The sequence below is a fragment of the Diabrotica virgifera genome, chromosome 7, assembly GCF_917563875.1.
Source record: "Diabrotica virgifera virgifera chromosome 7, PGI_DIABVI_V3a".
NCBI classification, from domain to species: Eukaryota; Metazoa; Arthropoda; class Insecta; order Coleoptera; family Chrysomelidae; genus Diabrotica; species Diabrotica virgifera.
The window spans coordinates 194,363,624-194,386,120 of NC_065449.1; the positions used below are offsets into that span (position 1 = coordinate 194,363,624).

The window sequence follows — 22,497 nt, forward strand, 5'->3', positions numbered from 1 at the left end:
TGTTCACATACATGTAGAGTACTTACAGTTTTATTCCTTGATGACGTGTCACATCAGAGCTCTGATTGAATTCCATAATCCATTTGGTTCATTTGTAAGGCACTCACTAATACGCTAAATAAATCATCGTCGATAATACTGAGCAGATTGAATTATCTGAGCGGTATAAAACGATAGCAAAAAAAGCCGGTAAAATGCGGCCTTTTTACGAATAGCGGGAGCGTCGATAGATTAGAGATGATTCTCGTTAGGAAGCTTTTGACGATCTGCCCCGGCGAGGGGTTCAAATGCGAGTCTCAACAATAACCTGGAGTTTCCAGAAAGGTTACATAAATACTACTTGAATTTTAAGTAATCAGTAGTACAGGGGCGTAACTAATTATTTTAGTGAGCCGTGTATAATATATTTATTGTACACCCGAGATAGACAAAGGTGTTTACTATCTGGTATTGCTGTAACATGTTAGTCAGTTGAATAGTGTCGAATCTGTCGACCACCATTATTTTTGTCTTAGCTTTATTGATTTTCAGACCAACTTTATTGCTTTCGTACTCAACTCTTCGCAGGAAGTCAAACATTTCTTGCTCATTTGCTGCTATATGTGTAGTGTCATCAGAAAATCTTAAATTTAATATTTTTCTACCAGCTACTGTTACTCCACCGGCCCAACCTTCTACAACCATCCTCATGACATGTTCACCATAAATGTTAAATAAGCCAGGTGACAACACGCATCCTTGTCTAACACTTTTCTCGGTCTTGAATTGGTTTGAGAACTTATGATCTAGTCGTACTGATAAGGGCAAGTCTACATAAAAAGAAGAAAAGTTATTTGAGTGCGCAATAATATAATAAAATTTTTTAGGTCTTTCGTTTTTTTTTTTATAAAAGACTACTCAACTACGTCATTGTTCGTGGTCGCTTAGAACAAAAAATACGCATAAAAATAATAATAATTATAAATTTTGTTATAAAATATAAAATGTTGTGCACTTATTTAAATCTGTGCATTATATTTATTGTGTTATGAACTATTAAATTGAAGTCCTGCCAATCAGAATAATAAAGCAATTTAATTTTATTAAAGGTCATTTAACCAATATAACATTACCGAAATTCTATTTTATAGTGATTTATACTTTTTTCGCAGTTTCTTATTTTTTTTTAAATACTTTCTTGGTTCAGTTTCTGATTATGAGTTCTCCTTGTTATTCTACGAAATGAAAGTTTGGACGTTAAAGAGGACAACAAAAATGTATTGGAGGACTCTAAACTATAGACATTAAGATCCATACTGAAAATATGATGTAAGTGAGGAATGTTGAAGTGAAGTGTACAGAAAGAGGGAAAAGATCCGAAAGTTTTCAAAACTATTATAATATCATCATGAGAGGCGATGTGTTGAAACTGTTCGATCTCTAAATATTGACCATAGATTGTCCCTATCGATAAATTGCTTGTTTAAGTAATAATACAAGAAAAAAAAAAGAAATTAGCAGTCGATGAAGGAGACGTGTTTTCTGGTTGAAAATCTTGAGTCCGGTTTGTTTATAATTTCATTGATTTTGTTCAGCCGTCGAATCGATGTTATGAAAAGAAAAAAATATTTAACAAATCATTTTAGTAAAAATAAGCGAGTTGCCTATATAAAAATAAATTTTTAACATCTAACGGAAGAAGAGCTTTAACATTTTAAAAAGGATGTTGCAAAAACAAAAAATTATTGGAAAATTTACGTTGCAGTCCACTTCTGACCAATAAAATCGGGAACGTCCTGATAATACCGGGTGTCCATTTATATTTTCCCCCATTTTAACTGTCTATAACTTCTAAACGGCTCAAGATAGAATATGCGGTTTTCGCTGAAATGTTTTATTTTAATAAAAGTTTTGTCTGAATGGATTAAATTTTTTATATCGCTTTCAAATACAAAAAAATGGCGGATTTTTGAAAAAAACTTTGTTGACTTTTTTTTAATGGAACACCCAGTATATTTTTTTGTAAATTGAAAGAAAGGTCATTCACCTATCCAACGATATAAAGTTTTTCAAAATCGGTTGTCAAATAACTGAGTAATTAATTTTTAAAATGAGAGGTGCAACTCTCTAACTAAGCAAATTGATATTATGTTATGTGATTTCCACATTGCATCTCTCATTTTAAAAATTAATTGCTCAGTCATTTGACAACCGATTTTAAAATTTTTTATATCGCTAGATAGGTAAATGATCGTTTTTTCAATTTTTTAGGTAAATGGCCATTTTTCATATCGCTTTTAAATAAAAAATGCCGGATTTTTGAAAAAAAAACGTTGTTGACTTTTTTTATTAAAACAGCCAGTATATTTTTTTGTAACATGAAAAATGGTTATTTAGCTATCCAGCGTTTTTTTAAAATCGGTTTTCAAATGACCGAGAAATTAATTTTTAAAATGAGAGATGCAATGTGAAAATCACAACATAATATCATTTTGCTTAGTTACATGTTATTTAGGTATGTGATATCCACGCTGCACCTCTCATTTTAAAAATTAATTACTCAGTGATTTGACAACCGATTTTAAAAAACTTTATATCGCTGGATAGGTGAATGATCGTTCTTTCAATTTACAAAAAAAATATACTGAGTGTTCCATTAAAAAAAAGTCAACAAAGTTTTTTTCAAAAATCCGCCATTTTTATTTTCGTAATTGAAAGCGATATAAAAAACTCAATCGATTCATACAAAACTTTTAGTAAAATAAAACATTTCAGCGAAAACCGCATGTTTCTATCTTGAGCCGTTTAGAAGTTATAGGTAGTTAAAATGGGGGAAAATATAAATGGACACCTGGTATTTTGTATTTCTATAAAAATTGCATGTTACATTAGAACCATCATAATTTAAAAGTTTCTTTATTTGATATGTTTTAAAATAAACAATAAAAAATATTTTGAAACAATTTACGTTGAATATTTTCAAAGTTTTCACACTAGAAATGATTTTGAATAATTTTCTAACAAAGAAAAAGTTTTCACAAAAATAAATTAAACAATGTCTTGAAAAAGTTTCTTACAAATATTTTTACCTACCATTTTTAGATCTAACGTACTTTTATTTCTAAGCGATATCATCTTACTAGCTATAAAAAATATTCTTATAGGTAAACTATTGTGATTAATATTATATTTATTTATTTTATAAATAATTTTTGGTTTTATTGGTTTTCATACAAAAAATTACATAAGAAAAAACAATAAAGATAAAATAAAAACACTAAAAATACATAAATAAATGCAAAAATCAATACTACATAGATCGCTCAAATTAGCTTAAGAAATAGAGGTAAAGTTACAAAAATTCGCATAGAACCAAATAGACAAGGTGAAAAGCTCAGGTTCGACAATGAAATTTGTTTGCATATACACAATCATGAGCTACCCCAGATTAAGATTCAACGGGTTTTCTATGCGAAAAGTCTTCCAAAATTATTTGAATATTTTTTTAATTGCAAAATTAATTTTTTCTGCGACCGTGCTAAAACAGCCACTTTCCCGCAAGCATTTCGTTTTCGAAAGTTGCACTTTCCCGCACGGCGTGCGGGAAAGTATAATACCTTCTAATATGGCATTTTAATATACTATAATACATGCAATAAACTAATATTTAGATAATTTTACTAACTTATTTCAAATGTATCTTATTGTGTTCATGTTTTAATGAAATTAACGCGATTATTTCATTCATAGGAGATTCTGACCAATTAGTCCATATGGTGAGACCGCTCCCGTTTGAAAAAAAATTCTGATTTGGTTTCTTTGTGGATTCCTATTCAAAAATGTCCCCTTTAAACAAGTCTGAAGGGTGCCGGAAGGAATTTTTGGGCAGAAATTGTTTAAAATATTTTTTTAAACAAATTCACAAGATCATATTTTTTTGCCCTGGAACATATATTTTTAGATTTTTTGGGTCAATCTAAACAAGAAAGGTATCTTGTAATTTTTCTCAGAAATTGATAGTTTTGGAGTTATAGGCGATTTAAAATCTGAAAAATGCGAAAATACGCATTTTCGAGGCTTAAAAACCCATATTTATATTAGTATTTTTGAGGTTGCCAGATACTTAATTTGAAGGATAGGCATTCAGCTTCAAGATTCTGAAGAGTGATTGCGTCTAACTTTAATTTATACCGTTGTTTTTTAATTGTTAAATATGCGTGTTTATCCGATTTTTTTGCCGGTGCGGCGCGCTCCATTTCAAAAATCTCCTATTTTCATCCAAAAAATATTTTCTCTAGATTCTTTGGGACACTCTAAATAAAATAAGTTTCTTGACATTTTTCTCACAAGTTAATAGTTTTTAAGTTATAAGCGATTGAAAATCCGAAAAATGACAAAAAACGCATTTTCGGATTTTAAATCGCTTATAACTTTAAAACTGTTAACTTTTGAGAAAAATGTCAGGAAACTTATTTTATTTAGAATGTCCCAAAGAATCTAGAAAAAAATATTTTTCGGAGGAAAAAAGGAGATTTTTGAAACGGAGAGCGCCGCACCGGCAAAAAAATCGGATAAACACGCATATTTAACAATTAAAAACAAGGTATAAATTAAAGTTAGACGCGATCACTCTTCAGAATCAGGAAGCTAAATATTTAGTCTTCAATTTAAGTATCTGGTAACCTCAAAAATTCTAATTTGAATATGAGTTTTTAAGTGTCGAAAATGCGTATTTTCGCATTTTTCAGATTTTATATCGCCTATAACTCGAAAACTATCAATTTTTGAGAAAATTTACAAGATACCTTTCTTGTTAAGAATCACCGACAAAACTCAAAAAAATATGTTCCGGAGCAAAAAAACGTGATCTTTTGTATTTGTTTAAAAAAATTATTTAAACAATTTCTGCCCTAAAATCCGCCCGGCACCCTTCAGATTTGTTTAAAGGGGACATTTTTGAATAGGAATCCACAAAGAAACCGAATCAGAAATTTTTCCAGACGGGAGCGGTCTCACCACATAGACTAAATAGAAAGCTACAGAAATCTGAATTAAATCGGTAATTTTTGATAATCTCCCGTCGTTAAGTATATTACGTCAGATGCCCTTCGTTGCTACGAAAAAATACATTCAGTGACATTAATGACAATTAATGTTTTAAAAATTATAAAAGTGATGACTTTCAATCGTCAAATATTTATAAAAACTGTGTGTTTAATGGTACTTACATAAATAAATTACAATAAAATTTTGGTTTTGAACAGTTTTATTCATGAAATAATCGCAACAAATTGCACTCGACCTCTGAAATTAATATAGAATTTTTGCTCTCGTGACACTTTGACATAATTTCACTCGCCTTCGGCTCGTGAAATTAAAACTTTCAAAGTGTCACTCGGGAAAAATTCAATAATTTCAGAGCTCTTGTGCAATTACTACTGATAATTCGATAATATAAAATTATTTTGACATAATATTTAAAAGCCAAATCAGTAGACAATTACAATGGTTTTGAATCGTCGTCATGGAAACCAATATTATGGTGGTCGTGGTAACCCATTATATTGAAAGTTTGGTTTTGACAACCTTGTCAAGGAATTAATTTGTGTATTTTCATGCCTAAATAAAAATTCATATGAGTCTATTTTTTGTGGCTTTTTTCCAAACGTACGGCCTTAGAAAAAATATTGTTCCTAACTCATGTGGAAAGTGTCTTCCCCGCACTCGACTACTTGCCCGAACTCCACTATTGCGTCGCTCGGGTCAACGGCAGTCTCGGGCGTGAAAATGTCACTTTCCGCACTAGTTAGGAAAATAACTTTTTTTTTTCGGTTCGGACAACACCGTTTCTTTTTAGGTTTTTGGATAATTTTGAACAAAAAAGTGTAACTTTTCTCTCAAGTTGATCGTTTTCGAATTATGAACAATTTATAACTAAAAAAAAAATGAAAATGAGATAAGGAATATTATTTTTGAATTCACTAAGTGCCTATTCAAGTTCAATCCCTGTTCTATCATAGGTTTGTTCCAACCCGTCACAAAAACCGTTCTTGAATGGTGACGAGTATGCGCAGTAACGAAAAATGTGTCACTGCACATAATTATTCGTTATTGCGCATGTGCGTAACGATTCAAGGACGGTTTTGTATTGAGTTGGAACAAACCTTATATTATCCGTAACTGGATACAAGAGTCCGGGTGCTATCGATCTATGTGCATGTGCAGTCGATGAAAGAACCCATGTGGTACAGCATAACTTTTGCAGAATATTGTTTCGTGTTATGAGTTTTCCAGATGCCTTCGTAATATGTCCTTTAAAGCTTAGAGTTCTATAGAGTGTCATACCTAGGTAATTTATTATTCTAAATGGGAAATAAGCCACAATTTAACATAAAAAATTATATATTGACGTCTCTACTTCCAACTCGGACGTCGTTGTCAAACGAAGAAATGATTTTTCAACGTTTCAACTTCCAACTCAGACGTCGTTATCAAACGAAGATAACGACATCCGAGTTGGAAGTCGAAACGTCAATAAAATTATTTTATAAGTTAAATTGTGGCTTATTTCCCATTTCGAATAATAAATTACATAAATGCCACACATAAATAGCTTCATACATAGGTATTTTGGGAGTTTGGTGGTTTGGCTGAGAAGTCTGTCTTCAAAGTGGATTTCTAATTATTGGTAGTTGCCCAGTGTGCTGTTTTAATAAAAGCACGATACTTTCGTTTTGAATTACATTGGGATACAATCTCCATGTTATATCAACCGGTTGTAAAAAGATCGTTTGTTAAAATTTGTACAGTAGTGTCCAAGTCTTTATGGTTCGTAACAATCGTCCAATCGTCTGCAATTCCAAATGGCTTTGATGTAGTTTTGGCATGTTAGATGTACAAATGAAATGTGGATCTACCGGATAATCCTCAAGGTCTCATGGACATCGAATATTCAAATGAAGAATTGCTGCATAGAACGATCAACACAATGAAAGTTAGAAAAACATCATACATCAATATGCTTAACTAATAATGAAAGGAAAGATCGAGGGAAAAAAGGACTAGGAAAGAAAAGACTATCGTGGCTAAGGAACATCCGACAGTGGACAGGGCTAAACTTTGAACACCTATTAAGAGGAGTAGCTGAAGACATAAAATAGGTTGCAATTGTAGTAGCCTACATCCATTGAGGAGAGGGCACTTTAAGATGAAGAAGAAAGAGTAGGTAGAGGAGGTAGCACAGATCCTTACGGAAGGCTATTGTTCAGTTTCATTTGGGTACTAGTCTTATCACCTATGATGACTTGTGAACATCTGTTCCATAGCATAGCATTCATGGTATCAGCGATCTTTCTCCATATCCTAATATTTTCCCTTGTATTACACGGCTTCGTACGCTGTTGAAAAACCAATGAAAACGATAGATATTTTTAGTTAACAATAAAACACTAAAAATGTTTATTTTCTATATTTCCACAAAATTTATTATAACTAGGGATAATAAACTAGTTATACTAGTTAGTAGTTATATAACTAGTATATAACTAGATATAATAAATTTTGTGGAAGTATAGAAAACAAACGTTTTCAGTGTTTTATTGTTAGATAAAATGAACTTCCATCAAGTAACTGTCGAATCAATCAAATATTTTTAGTTATTTTTAAAAGCTTGTGTGTACATAGTAAGTCAGTGTAAGGACTTGTTTCGTAGGTATATAATGAAGTAATAATATTTTTAATAATAATAATTACAATTGGGTGGCAATTTCTTGGTATATCGTTAGCTTTCCATGATGTTAAAATCGTTTTTTGGCTTTTTGCATTGGTGGGAAACATTTCCCATCTAAACAATGTCTAAGACGAACCTTGCAAGGCATTTCCTAGTAAATCTGCCATTGTACTTTAGAAACTTAACGTGAATACCATCACAGCCAAGTACTTTTCATGCTTTCAGTTCATTAAGAGCTTTCATGATTTCGTCACAGTTGAAAGGGTTGGAATACTCTGATTTAAGTTTTTTGAAAACATGAAATTTTGTTCACGGATTTTAAAGTATGTATATGTCTATGTTGGACTGTATAAGTTTAAATCCAAATTAATAACAGAAAACTAAATGAAAAATATCAAAATAAACCCATACATTAAAAGGAACTAAATGTACAGGTTAATAATATCAAATCAAGAATGGTTTATAATTAAATATTTTTAAAATATAGGCAGAAAAGTAAAATAATGTCTAAAATTATTCTAAAACATAATAGTACTTATTATAAAAATGGTACCATGTCTTCCTCTTGGGTTCTAAATGTTAGAAATAAAATAATTTGTTTATTTTAGGGAAAAACCCTAAAATTTGGAATAAATCTAAAGGCTTGAGAAACTATTCAGATAAAGGCTGCCACTGTTGACATTGCTCCATGGGATTGGCAAACGCAGTGTTCCATTGGATAAGCGCCTTTCCTCTGGCAAACATGTAGGAACCCAATACACATTTTCCAATAAGTTTGTCTGAAAAATAAGAACTAATATTAAAACAACATCCTTATATACTGCGTGACATTGAAAGTATAACACTTTATATAAAATTCAACAAATCTGATGCAATTTCGACAAATAATACTTATAGCAAATAATACTTATTAGCAAATGTTGATAAAAAATTGGTCCGATCGGTTGGAAAAAGTTTAATTGATGATTAGCAGTTGGTACTGATTTGATTTTATTGGTCACTGTACGTATAGTAAAAATAACAATAGAGTTGGACGGCAAAAAACTGCAAAATTTATTTGTAGAAAATTGGCAAGAGAATAGCAGAGAGAAGTAAGATCGAAGCCTTCAAAATGTGGGTCTACAAAAAAATTCTACGCGTGTTCTCAACAGAGCACAGAACAAATTTTTCCAAGTCTATAAGAGCTTTATATGACAGGCAGAAAGACAGTATATTAAAAGAAGTAAACCAAGCATACCTAAATTAAAAGTCTAATAAGTCAGGAAATAAATTTCGAAATTATTTATCCTCTGAACTTTTTAAGTTGGAAAAATAAAGCATAACAGAGTGGCGAAATACTCGACAAGGGAAATCTAAATTGCATTTCACGTCCTGTCATTCACCATGATAATAATTTTAGCGAACTATTTCCTTTAATATCCACCAAAGGTGAATAAAGTATAAACTAAAGGAAAAGAAAAGATGGTTCAGATTTGATTACAGTACAGAGCCTCTACTATGTGCTTATAGTATTTCGGAATAACTGTTTCCTCATCGGAGCACCTGGGTAGAGGCACTGAACTGCAATCAAATCCTTTCATCCTTTCGGGGTAATTATCAAAATAACTACCAAAGATGCTACTAGCACCATCTATGAATCAAAGTAGCACACGATAAGAATTCTGAACGCCACATTCTGGGAAAGGCCCGATGGCAGAAGGTCAGTTGGTTGCCCAAGAAAGACATGGAAGGACGCAGTAGCCAGTGATCTACGCAAAATGGGAGTACAGCAATGGGAAATAGCTGCTCAGGACCGACAACAATGGAGGGAAATGGTAAACGCGGCCAAGACTCACATAGAGTTGTAGAGCCAAATGATGATGATGATGACATAGTAGAGGCTCTGTGCTGTAATCAAATCTGAACCATCTTTTCTTTTCTTTTAGTTTATACTTTATGCGCTTTAGTATGCTTTAGTTTATACTTTAGTTTATACTTTATACATATTAAAGGAAATAGTTTGCTAAAATTATTTTCATGGTGAATGACAGGTCGTGAAATGCAATTTAGATTTCCCTTGTCGAGTATTTCGCCACTCTGTTTTACTTTATTTTTCCAACTTAAAAAGCTCAGAGGATAAATAATTTCGAATTTTATTTCCTAACTTATTAGACTTTTGATTCATAGATGGTGTTAGTAGCATCTTTGGTAATTATTTTGATAATTACCTGGAAAGGATGAAAGGATTTGATTTCAGTTCAGTGCCTCTACCCAGGTGCTCCGATGAGGAAACGGTTATTCCGAAATACTATAAGCACATAGTAGAGGCTCTGTACTGTAATCAAATCTGAACCATATTTTCTTTTCTTTTAGTTTATACCTAAATTATTTCGTTCACAAGAATGGGGACCGAGGAACTCTTAGTAGGAGATGAAAAGGTAGAAAGCCGAAGGCCAATAAGACTATCTCCAACACGACAGTCAGGGCAAATGAAAACTTTGGGGGGGAAATTCTTACATGAAGCTGTCCATCTGACACAGGATCGCAGCTAATCAAGATAGCAAGCTAAGAAAAATTATAGTGTCACGACGTCCTTACACGGACTCAAGGAATGAGACCAAAGAAGATTCCATTTGCACTTTAACAGTGGAAGAGAATATAACTTTTACAGATAAAGACTCTTCTTCTTAACCGTTACCTATATTCTCGATATATTCATCTCTCATTACTCTCTAGTTGTTGAGAGTTTATCAATATTACTCTTGGGTGAAGAGTGGGACAAAAAAAAAACAACTTTAGTTTGAAATCTAATCTACCTCATCTCATCTGTCCTTTGACACTAAGGCATAGAGGGCTGCGATTATAGTTTGAGCAGGGATAGAGCCAAACATTTTTTATTAAAGAAAAGTTTCGTGATTATGTAAATGGCCAGAAATATAATTTGGCTTGACCAACTCTTTGGATAAGAGCTTGTAGAAACCACTTATCTGACTAGTTATGACTGTGTATTATTTCATATGGAAGCTAATTCATATAAGCAAATAGTTCATTGGTATCTTTTGATAAAAATATAAATTCTTGGGACTACATTCACAATGGTAATAGAGAAACAGTCTCTTATATCATATTTTAAGCAATTATGGTACTTATTTTTCAGACAGGATAATACCAGAATTAATACAGCAGAAGTAAGTAATATCAGGTTCAATAATTTATTGGACATGGTATTTGTATATTGGGATTTAAATGGGGTAGTGATGCGCATCATAAGGTGTTGCTTCCAGATAACACCTCTAGCCTCTCCTACTCAATTCCTATCCTCACCTCCGAGAAGTGTGATCCGGATCACACGGGTGAACCCCGGTAAACCTGAGCAACCCTACTGGAGACTGGGTAACCAACCCCAGTAGAAGGTGGGGTCAGGGCTGACGAGGAAGGGAGAAATGGTCCTCCGAAAAGGAGATTGGGTATGAGGCTAACTCCCTCATCCGGTAAAAACCTATTGTTACGAAATCTCGAGATAGAAAAGCCGGACTGAATTCAAGACGACGACCCAGGCACCGAACTAAGGACAATGATTTAAAGATTAGTACTTGGAATGTTAGAACGCTGTATAGGACAGCGGGACTGAAGCTGCTCCAAGATCAACTGCTAAAATATAGAATAGACATTGCAGCTATTCAAGAAATGAGATGGACAGGAACCGGCATTATGCAGAAAAAAGAACATGATATCTATTGATACAGCTGCAACCCGAACCGACATGAGTTCGAAACTGCGTTTTTAGTATCAAAGAAAATAAAAAAAAATATTATTGGTTTTAAAGCCATAAATGATCGGTTATGCATTCTTCGAATAAAAGGAAAATTTTTCAACATATGCCTGATCAACGTGCACGCGCCAACCGAGGAGAAAGACGAAGAAATTAAAGATTTATTCTACGAAGACCTTGAAAGAACATATGATATCTGTGCCAAAAACGACATTATAATAATCATTGGAGACATGAACGCCCAGATAGGAAAGGAGATATGCTACCAAGATTATATTGGTAAACACAGCCTTCACGACGTTACTAATGACAATGGCTTAAGACTTATTAGTATGGCAGCTTCCAAAGACTTAATTGTGGGAAGTACATGTTTTAATCACAAGAATATCCATAAAGCAACTTATGGAGGCGTAGATATAACTTTGAACTGCAGAATATCTACAAGCATACGTTTGGTGGAAAAGACATTATCACTATAATTAAGCGAAACCGCCTGCAGTGGGCAGGACATGTAGCCCGGGCCCCTGAATCGAACATGATAAAAAATCATGTGTAACACAAGATGCCGAGAAGATCGGAGTCCGCAACTGGAAAATGCAAGCAAGGGACAGAACAGAATGGCGTAGAAAGCTTGAGAAGGTCAAGGCCCTCTAAGGGCTGTAGCACCAAGAGGATGATGATGATGAAGTATTTGTATATTTAATCTGTCTTATAGTTTTTTTCGAATAATCCTTCCAGTTTGTTTTTTTTTTTATTTTTTGCTTTTTAGTTGACTTTTTTATATTTTTAATTTTAGTCGCTCGTAACTAAAGAAAAGCGTTTCTTAAATTTTTTTTCATATTTTTTTTTACTTTTTAGTCTTACACTTTTCAAACATTAAAATATATCGTCATGTTTAAAAAAAGGATGTATATGATCGACACATTCTTTGCATTTATTTCAACATTTTATACATATGTACCTACATTGTACATTTTCTGTAATCTCTTCATATATTTCTTAAATCAAAATCATTATTTACACCTATTACAGTTTTAGCAGTCTTTCCATCTCTTCTAATGCTTTACTATTGCACGTTGTAGACCCTGTTAATTTCTCGCGAATTACGAATTTTAATGTTAATTGTAGCACGAAACGTCTCTACCCGGGGTTTTTCTGAGACTACGTTAAAAACACGAATTTTTTGAATTCGAGTTTTGGTTGAAGTTAATTTTTCGTATCGTATTGAAATTTGACACGGATAACTGTACGTTCAGAGTAGACGAGCAAAGGGCAAAGAGCAAAGAGCAAAGCGGAGAAATCAAACTACTACTGGGAAACGGAGGTACACAGAGTGCTAGCAAAGAGCAAAGCGGCGAAACCAAACAAGTTCGATTTCTCTGCTCGCACTCTTTGGTCCATGTGGTGAGACCGCTCCCGTCTGAAAAAATTTTTGATTCGGTTTCTTTGTCAATTCCTATTCAAAAATGTCCCCTTTAAACAAATCTGAAGAGCACCGGGCGGAATTTTTGGGCAGAAATTGTTTAAACAATTTTATCTACTCTATGTCATATATTATTATGTATAAGGTTTTAGTTTGTGAAAACTATCATTATAGTGCGTGAAGTAACAATGTATTTTAAATGGGATTTACTTTTTAGCACTGTTTTTGACACACTTTCATATAGTCAAATAACCTTAACTTTCGCGTTGTCATGGTGATGACATAATGAGCAATAAATTACAACAAAAATTTTGACAGTTTTGTGGTTTGAAGGAAATTAAAATTTATAAATTTCAAAGTTCTAAAAATTGTAGAATAGAAATGAATTGCAGTGACGAAGAGTTACAGTTTTTTTTATTTATTTATCGTAGATACAATATTGTATGAAACTGTACTTGTATAGGAATCCATAAAAAAACCGAATCAGAAATTTTTTCAAGAAGAGATCGGTCTCATTAAATGGACTATTTTGGTATTTTTCCGAAAAATGAGCAATTTAAAATTTGAAAAACGCGAAAATGGCCATTTTCAAGGCTTAATAACTCGGTTAAAAGTTAATATTATGAAAGTCAGAAAGTGACTAAATCAAAGTTTAAAGCCTTCCCTACAAGATCCTGAAGAAATTTTTGTTAATATTTTATTACGAAGCTGTTATTTTGAAGTAATATTAATGAGCGCCATGCACGTGTTATAGTTGAGTGCGAGAGAGATGCCATTGCGGCAGTCCACTTGTGCATCTTACTCGCACTCACATTTACAGTCGAGTCAATACGATCTAACCACTCATTGTTATTAATTAAAAACAACAGCTAAGTAATAAATTAATGACACATATTTATTCAGGATGATCAAGTCGCGGCGGCTTTAAACATTGATTTAGTCACTTTCTGACTTTTATAATATTAACTTTTAACCGAGTTATTAAGCCTTAAAAATGGCCATTTTCGCGTTTTTCAAATTTTAAATTGCTTATAACTCGAAAACGATCAACTTTAAAGAAAAAATATAATAGACCTTTTGTGTCCAAAATGGTCCAAAAAACCCAAAAAAAATTGTCCGGGCCAAAAATATTGATTCTTGCAATTTGATTAAAAAAATTGTTAAAAAAAATTTGGCCCACTTTTTGCGTGGGCGACTTCTTGAACTTTATTCTGGGGTGTCTCACGAATGTGATTATGTAAAAAAATCTCATGGGAATATTTTTCCCAACGAACCCGCCGTTTTCGCCTTGTCTGTTATAAGTCTGTTCGCTAAACTCAGACGCAACTTTCTAGAAATTTTAGTCTGTAATTTTGCCAATTTTAGTAAAATTGGCAAAAAATAATTACTAAATAGTTAATAATCACTAAATAGTTAGAACAAAAAAATTATCGACTAAAATATCTAGCCAGTTACGTCTGAGTTTAGCGAACCGACTATATGATTCAAAGAAACCTGTTATGAGATCGAAAGATTCCCTATTCAAAGGACGACGATGACTTTTTAAATTTATAACTTTATGCAATTTTATAATTAAATAAATATTATGTAACTTAATAATTATTATTAGTTCTACAGTGTGGCAAACCAAATGGAATAAATTCATTATTTCGTAAATCGACGATTTTAAACGGATAAACCGGATTAAAAATCCGGAAACAGGTCGATTTTTATTTTTAAATTATAATTTTTTGGCATTTACATACTAGTGACGTCATCCATCTCGAAGCTGAAATAAAAAATATACATGCGGACCAATGTAAAAAAGGTCATTTCATTGTTGTCTTCTTACCGGCGCGGCGTGAGAAATACAAAATAACATTTACTATTTTATTTGGGCATAAGCCACAATTCGAGTTTGAAATCAAGTTTACTTCTAACTTAGTTTCTGGTGAAGCAACGGAGTTGAGACAAGCAGATATATTATAATTGTGCCACCGGAAAGCGAAAAAGGTAACGCACAACTTTGAAGAGCCTATAGTTTTCTAACTTCGTTTCTGGTGAAGCAACGGAGTTGGAACAAAAAGAAATATTATAATTGTGTCACCGGAAATCGAAAAAGGTAACGCACAACTTGGAAAAACCTATAGTTTTCTAACTTCGTTTCTGGTGAAGCAACGTAGTTGGAACAAGTAGATATATTATAATTGGGTCACCGGAAAGCGAAAAAGGTAATGCACAACTTGGAAGAGCCTATAGTTTTCTAACTTCGTTTCCGGTGAAGCAACGGAGTTGGAACAAGTAGATATATTATAATTGTGCCACCGGAAAGCAAAAAAGGTAACGCACAACTTGGAAGAGCCTATAGTTATCTAACTTCGTTTCTGGTGAAGCAATGGAGTTGGAACAAGCAGATATATTATAATAGTGCCACCGGAAAGCGAAAAAGGTAACGCACAACTTGGAAGAACCTATAGTTTTCTAACTTCGCTTCTGGTGAAGCAACGGAGTTGGAACAAGCAGATATACTATAAGTGTGTCACCGGGAAGCGAAATAGGTAGTCCCTGAAAACTATAGGTTCTTCCAAGTTGTGCGTTACCTTCTCGCTTACCGGTGACACAATTATAATATATCTGCTTGTTCCAACTCAGTTGCTTCACAAGGAGCAAAGTTAGAAAACTATAGGCTTTTCCAAGTTGTGAGTTACCTTTTTCGCTTTCCGGTGACACAATTATAATATATCTGTTTATTAGTCCTGTCGCCAGGGGGGGTACAACGGCCTCGTTAATTCAGATGGACTTACTCAAGTTTTTTTTATGTATTTTGACCCGTAGAACACGAATTTTTTGGGTAACAGTTGATCCGGATGTCGATAAGGTTGTTATAGACCAAGAACTTGAGGAATCAAATAACAGCGATTTTTGGCAAAACAAAACAATATTTTGTATTTTTTGGGCCATTTTAAGTAAAAAATATTTCTACAAGTTTTTTCGTAGGATGCACAGTTTTCGAGATAAACGCGGTTGAACTTTAAAAAAATCGAAAAATTGCAATTTTTGAACTCGAATAACTTTTGATTAAAAAATAAAATAGCAAGTCTGCTTACCGCATTTGAAAGTTTAAGTCAAATTATATCGGTTTTGATTATTTGCATTGGTAAAAATTTATTTTTTTATTGTTTAACAAAGCTATAAACACGTAGGGTTTCCCGTGCTTTTACATGCGTTTTAACGCATGTAACGTAGAAATAGTCTTGATTGCACTAGTACCTATTCTACCTACTCGTTCGATTTTAAATGAGAAATCATAGAAACATCACTCACGCACTAGTTGTTTGTAGCTTTGTTAACAATAACACAATAAATTTTTAGCAATGCAAATAATCAAAACCGAGATAATTTGACTTGAACTTTCAAAGGCGCTAAGCAGAATTGCTATTTTATTTTTTAATCAAAAGTTATTCGGGTTTAAAAATTGCAGTTTTTCGATTTTTTGAAAGTTCAACCGCATTTATCTCGAAAACTGTGCATCCTACTAAAAAACTTGTAGAAATATTTTTTGCTTAAAATGACCCAAAAAATACAAAATATTGTTTTGTTTTGCCAAAAATCGCTGTTATTTGATTCCTCAAGTTCTTGGTCTATAACAATCTTATCGACATCCGGATCAACTGTTACCCAAAAAATTCGTGTTCTACGGGTCAAAATACATAACAAAAACTTGGGTAAGTCCATCTGAATTAACGAGGCCGTTGTACCCCCCCCTGGCGACAGGACTATATTCCAACTGCGTTGCTTCACCAGAAACGAAGCTAGAAATCTATAGGTTCTTTCAAGTTGTGCGTTACCTTTTTCGCTTTCCGGTGACAATTATAATATTATATCTGCTTTTTCCAACTGTGTTGCTTCACCAGAAACAAAGTTAAATTTTTAATTTATGAATGTGTTTTTTGATATTTTCAACTCAGGCGCGCCAAAACCAACAAACCGCTCGCAAACTCGTCCAAATACGTATTGCGAACCATCAAAGTTTTTGTTGAAAAACCGACAGAAGTTAGATTGTGGTGCGCCGTGTGCGTGCCGTTTGTGCGCCACTTGAAAACACGTACTACTCTGACGAACATGCTGCGCGCGAGCGGCTCGCACCCCGAGCAGAGCGCATATGTATACCTGCCTTTACGATGAATTCTCTAACATTTTCCGCGAGTTAGGAAGTACCACGTTTTCAATGAGAAGTTTTCGAAAAAAAAAAAGAAAATAACTTTCAGTGGGAAAGAACTAAATTCTAATCACGCGTAACTACCAGCTCCCACTCTGGTTTAGCACTTCTTTGCTCTTTGCTCGTACTCTTTCTTCGCTCCACTCTGAACGTGCACTTTTTGCTCTCTGCTTTTTGCTCTTTGCTCTTTGCTCTTTGCTTTTTGCTCGTCCACTCTGAACGTACGCTAAGGGCCGGTGTTTATATAAACAAAAATAATATGAGCGTTCAAAATCATCGCCGCTTAATATGTTTATAAATATGATGTACAAACATGAAAAGTAGTCGGAATCGGCAAAAAAATTGAAACTTTATTTTTTATTTATGAAGCATAACGTAAACAATTAACGTAAAAAGTGAAAATATGTATAGTTCATATAATTAACTATAATATAATAATATATAAAAGTTTCAAGTTTCTACATTTTAAAAACAAGAGAATCTAAGCATTTTCCATTAAAATCGTTAATATTTTTTATTAATAATAAACCAATTAATAAAATAAAAAAAAATTATTGACTATTCATGTATTGTTCCAGCGAATGCATATGTCTGCAAATTTTTATTTATTTGTATTGAAGAAAAAGCAGTCAAATTAATGTCAAAATGAAAAAGCAGTCAAACCAAACGATTGAACTAAAGAAAAGCGTTTAAAAATTAGGTATCTTTCTGGTCTATTAAGGTCTTATTTTTAAGCTTAAATAGTATTTTGTAACTTAATTTCTCTAGAACATTCTGATTAAAATATAAGTAGCATGACTTGAGAATATTCACTTAAGAGAATTTCAATAATACATTTTCCAAGCAAAGTGATTGAAAGCGTTAAAGCTGATTGCTTGATTTACTACACATGTTTAATAAATGTTGCATTTTCAATGTTATACACTATATACAAAAGCAAAGGAAAGTAAATGAACAAGTTTATATATTGACTACAGCTATTATTGATGGTCTAATTTATTAAATTTCTAAAGCTCTAAATCACACTCACCGAGGCTACTATAACTAATGGTTTTCAGCAGATTTAGTGACAGATCATTTTCGGGTTATATTTGACAAACTTTTGTCAAGTCAACTAGGTTTTTTATCCGAGTGGAGCATTTCTGTCACAATCATAGGGTTGAAATGGTTTTGGTTTAGGTGAACTGGCTGAAGTTTTATTGATATAGTTAATACAGTCACCTTGCTTAAATTCCCACATAGGTATTTTTCGTGTGGTATTTTTCCGTTAAGTTTTAAATTTGAACACATTTGCTTTTATTCCTATGCATGATCATCTTTCATAATTAGATTTCTTCTTAAGTTTGTATCTTGGGTCTTAACAATATCAATTATCAATACCATTCTTTCTGATTTTGGCATGAGTTGTACCACCTCTAGATTCCCACTAATATAGTCATTTGCTTTTATTCCTATGCATGATCATCTTTCATAATTAGATTTCTTCTTAAGTTTGTATCTTGGGTCTTAACAATATCAATTATCAATACCATTCTTTCTGATTTTGGCATGAGTTGTACCACCTCTAGATTCCCACTAATATAGTCATTGTTAATTTTATTCTTTTTTGTTACTCCACTCATCAATTTAAGCATTATCATTACCGCGACAAATATTCGTTGTTACTCTTTATTTTTAACTTTATTCTTTATTCAGTTCCGTATATCATAACCGATCGTATGTAAGTTTTATTTATTGTCCTTACCCTTTCATTCTAATCCTTCTATAACCCAAAACACCACTTTCTTCCTTTCATCCGTTTTAATTATAGTTATACAGTGCTAGTCAAAATTTCGTTCCCCACCTCGTATCTTTTGAACGGTTGTACCATACCTATAATAGTGAAATTTAGAGGGAGGAAATAAACGGGCGTAGTCTTTTCAACTAGTCATAAGAGGTGACGTAATAGTGACAGATGACGTTACAGAGCCGATGACGTTCGAACAATGATCACTATCAAATATTTAATTACTGTCACCAAATGTCAACGTCAACTTTGATTGGGTTGATAAAAACATAATTGATTATAATTATGAGATTAGTTAACCAATTAACATAACAATTATTAACATAATTAATTAACTAATTTTATAATTGTAATCCATAATTATGTTTTCAGCAACCCAAACAAAGTTGACATTGACAGTTGGTGACAGTAATTAAATATTGGATAATTATTATTTTTGATTAGCGTTCGAACAACCGGCCCTTATTCTAACATGATATTTTAGTTCAATCTGACAGTTGTCACATTTAATTTGCAATTTGGCATAAAAACAAATCAATTGTGTTTATTGCATTTATAAAATGGTATTTTCTTCGATTTGTATAGTCTTATAAATTGTACAGATTATATTCGTAGATATAATATTATATAATTCGTAAATATTTTTTTTTTCGATTATAGCGCCATCTATCGACAACTAGAATAAATGTTATAAATGTCTGTAATCACAGACGTGCCTTTTTTTCTGTCACATACAATTTAATGCGTTGGGAAGAAATCGAAAAACTGTCACGTACTGAAAGATGCTCATGAGAAAAAGACTACAACAAATAGTACTAAAGAATTTATTGAATTTATCCTAATAAAAATCAGTCAAAACTCATCTGTACCGATCAATGTTCATAATTTATGCTGATAATTCTCCATAAAAAAGTTATTTCTGGTGATATTTGTCCCTACTTTCCTACCAACAATAGAAAAATAAAACAAAACTTATGGTCAACTAACCATAACTAAATATGATGTGTTTGTGAAACAGCAACTGTCAGTTAGACCACAGTATTGGCTGTGAGTTTCGACGGTAGCGCTATCTCGCGGTTTGAAACTTATACTTTTCTGATAAAATTTATGTATGTGAAATATACAAAACGAGAAAAATAGATACTTATCTAGAAAGACACAAATTATGAACTGAAATATTATTGTTACCTGATTACTAAACGAATACACAGAATTAATAGTAAAATTAATTATGTTTTTTTATTTTATTCATTATAATTTTAATATTTAATATATAAGTTCGTGAGACTGGATGACTGCTTACGCAAGAGACCATTGAGAAAAAGAATAAGTTTATATGAATTATTTAACATTTTAAAGGTTACCTCTGTTTATTTTTGTGTGCTTACTGCTTTGATTATTAAAATTTGCAATTTGTATGAATTGTAATTTGTTTGAATTCTATCAAAATGGATATTAAACATTATACTGGATTCAGTCTTATTTCCCATGATATCCAATTTCAATCAGCAACACCAAAAAAGGAAAGGATTTAGTTGATACAGGACATGTACGCAATGTTTCCGAATATAATAACTGCATCCAGTACTGTTATATTCAATATTTTTACATGAATCAATACAACAGCTGCAATATCTTGTTTTCTTTTTTGAAAAATCCATATTACCCGCCATTTCAGTTTGTGAAGTTTATCAAATGCACAAAACAAAACTGCCAACTGCCACTAACACAGCGTTGCCACATTTTATTTAGAAAATCTACTGTAAGTTTAGCTTACTAAAATCTACATCAAAAACTAAAATATACTATAAAACTTTATTAATATATTTGTATATAATTTATGACTTTTTATAATAAAAATAACAGCTGACTAACTAGAAATTTTTTTTATTTAGCTAATGCCTCGACAACTAATGGGCATTGGCATGGTGATGGTACAGTGGATTTTACCAATTAGGTAGCTAGTGTTAATTCGACTTTACATTACATGATTTATCATGTGATTTGTCATATGATTTGGTCATGGAGTAAAATTTACATGTTTACACTGTGTGATTTGTCATATGATTTTGCCATAAGCATTGTGTTTTATCATAAGCATTGTCATGCGGCTCGTCATGGGCAAAATCATATGATAAATCACGTGATAAATCATGTAGTGTAAAGTAGACTTTATGTGTAGTGTGTGTGTTGAGTAAGTGTCTTGTTACTTTGGAAAGTCGATGTCATTGTCTTTGCAGAGACGCTAATTGTATCCGAACGTCTGCGGTCCCTCCGGTGGGTACCGATCCCCCAAGGATAGAAACTATTTTCATTTATTAATTTATAATAAACGAAAAATTCTCTACCCTGGTGAAATTCAAACTCACGACCATTCGGACCTTTCGATCCAAAAGTAGGCGCTCTTACTACTGAGCCACAGAGGGAGTTTAACTAGAAATTAATATGACTGTTTGTAAACAAAAACCAAACTTTTTTATATTTTAGCTGGGGAACAAAATGACCAACTATAACTAATTTTTATCAGTTTCGTATTTAATATTTATATATAATATTTTGTCATCCACTGATTTTAACATCTGCATATCTGGATCACATTCTTCAAACAATTATTTCGCATTTTACATTAGAAACACGCAAACACAACATTTGTTGTTTTGCAAAGTTACATATATTATAATTAGGCCCCGTCTTTTCACCTCCGAATAAATATTTATTAGGAAGTTTATCCGGCAGATTACATGTAAATCTGTCAAATAACCTCCGAATAACTTTTATTCGGAGGTGAAAAGACCGGGCCTTAGATATTTTAGTTTTCCATCGTTAGCTTCTAACAGGCTCACCGACCACCGAATACCAGAACTCTTCAATAACACCTGAAATAGGTACTGATTGCACTGCTACTTGAAATCTGCAAGTTTGTTACACCAGAATCCAGTTTCATTTCTGTTTAATATTCATCATCTACGTCCTGGGGCTAGATTCCGTGCACTGTAGATATCTACACTTCGCTTTCTATCGATGTCAATTGTCGTGAAAATATTTGAATTTTTAGTTTTAATTGAATTATTTTCTAGTTTTGCTAGTTGATGCTGAAGTGACACTTGTAAAACAAGAAAATATTTGAATTAAAACTAAAAATTCAAATATATTGACATTGATAGAAAGCGGTCGGCGCGATTGTACACAGAATCCCACCCCTGAATCTTATTTTCGGTAATGACATTGGGAAATTGTAACAAAATGTCTAAAAATTAATTTAGAAATGGGGTAAATACTATTAAAAAGCAAATTTTATTTTAGTCATAAGAAAATGTTGAAATATACCAAAAATCTACTAAAAAATATTGCCTACTAGAATTTTTTAAAAAATATCAAAAATCTACCAAAAAAGTAGAAATCTACTAAATGTGGCAACGTTGCACTAACAGCTGTGGCGAAAACCGTCAAATCCCCTCTCCTCTACCCATGGCGCGCCATTTAAATTTATCAGATAAATGCACAAAACTGCCACTAACAGCGCTGGAGAAAGCTGTCAAATCCACTTGCGGTTAGCGAAAACCAAATACTTTGGCTTCGGAGCTTCTAGACAATTGACAGTTATAATTATTGGGGACTTAGAAATTTTACA

General features: G+C 32.6%; 1 protein-coding gene across 1 annotated transcript in view; it reads right to left on the bottom strand.

The window, feature by feature from the left end:
* Nucleotides 1-8,196: 8,196 nt before the first annotated feature.
* Nucleotides 8,197-22,497, bottom strand: part of LOC114329602 (synaptotagmin-15-like) — a 465,421-nt gene continuing 451,120 nt past the window's right edge. Inside the window, exon 7 of the mRNA XM_050657061.1 lies at nt 8,197-8,487. Within this exon, the coding sequence (XP_050513018.1) occupies nt 8,360-8,487 (128 nt within the window). The 3' untranslated portion in view covers nt 8,197-8,359. The remainder of the gene's footprint in view (nt 8,488-22,497) is intronic.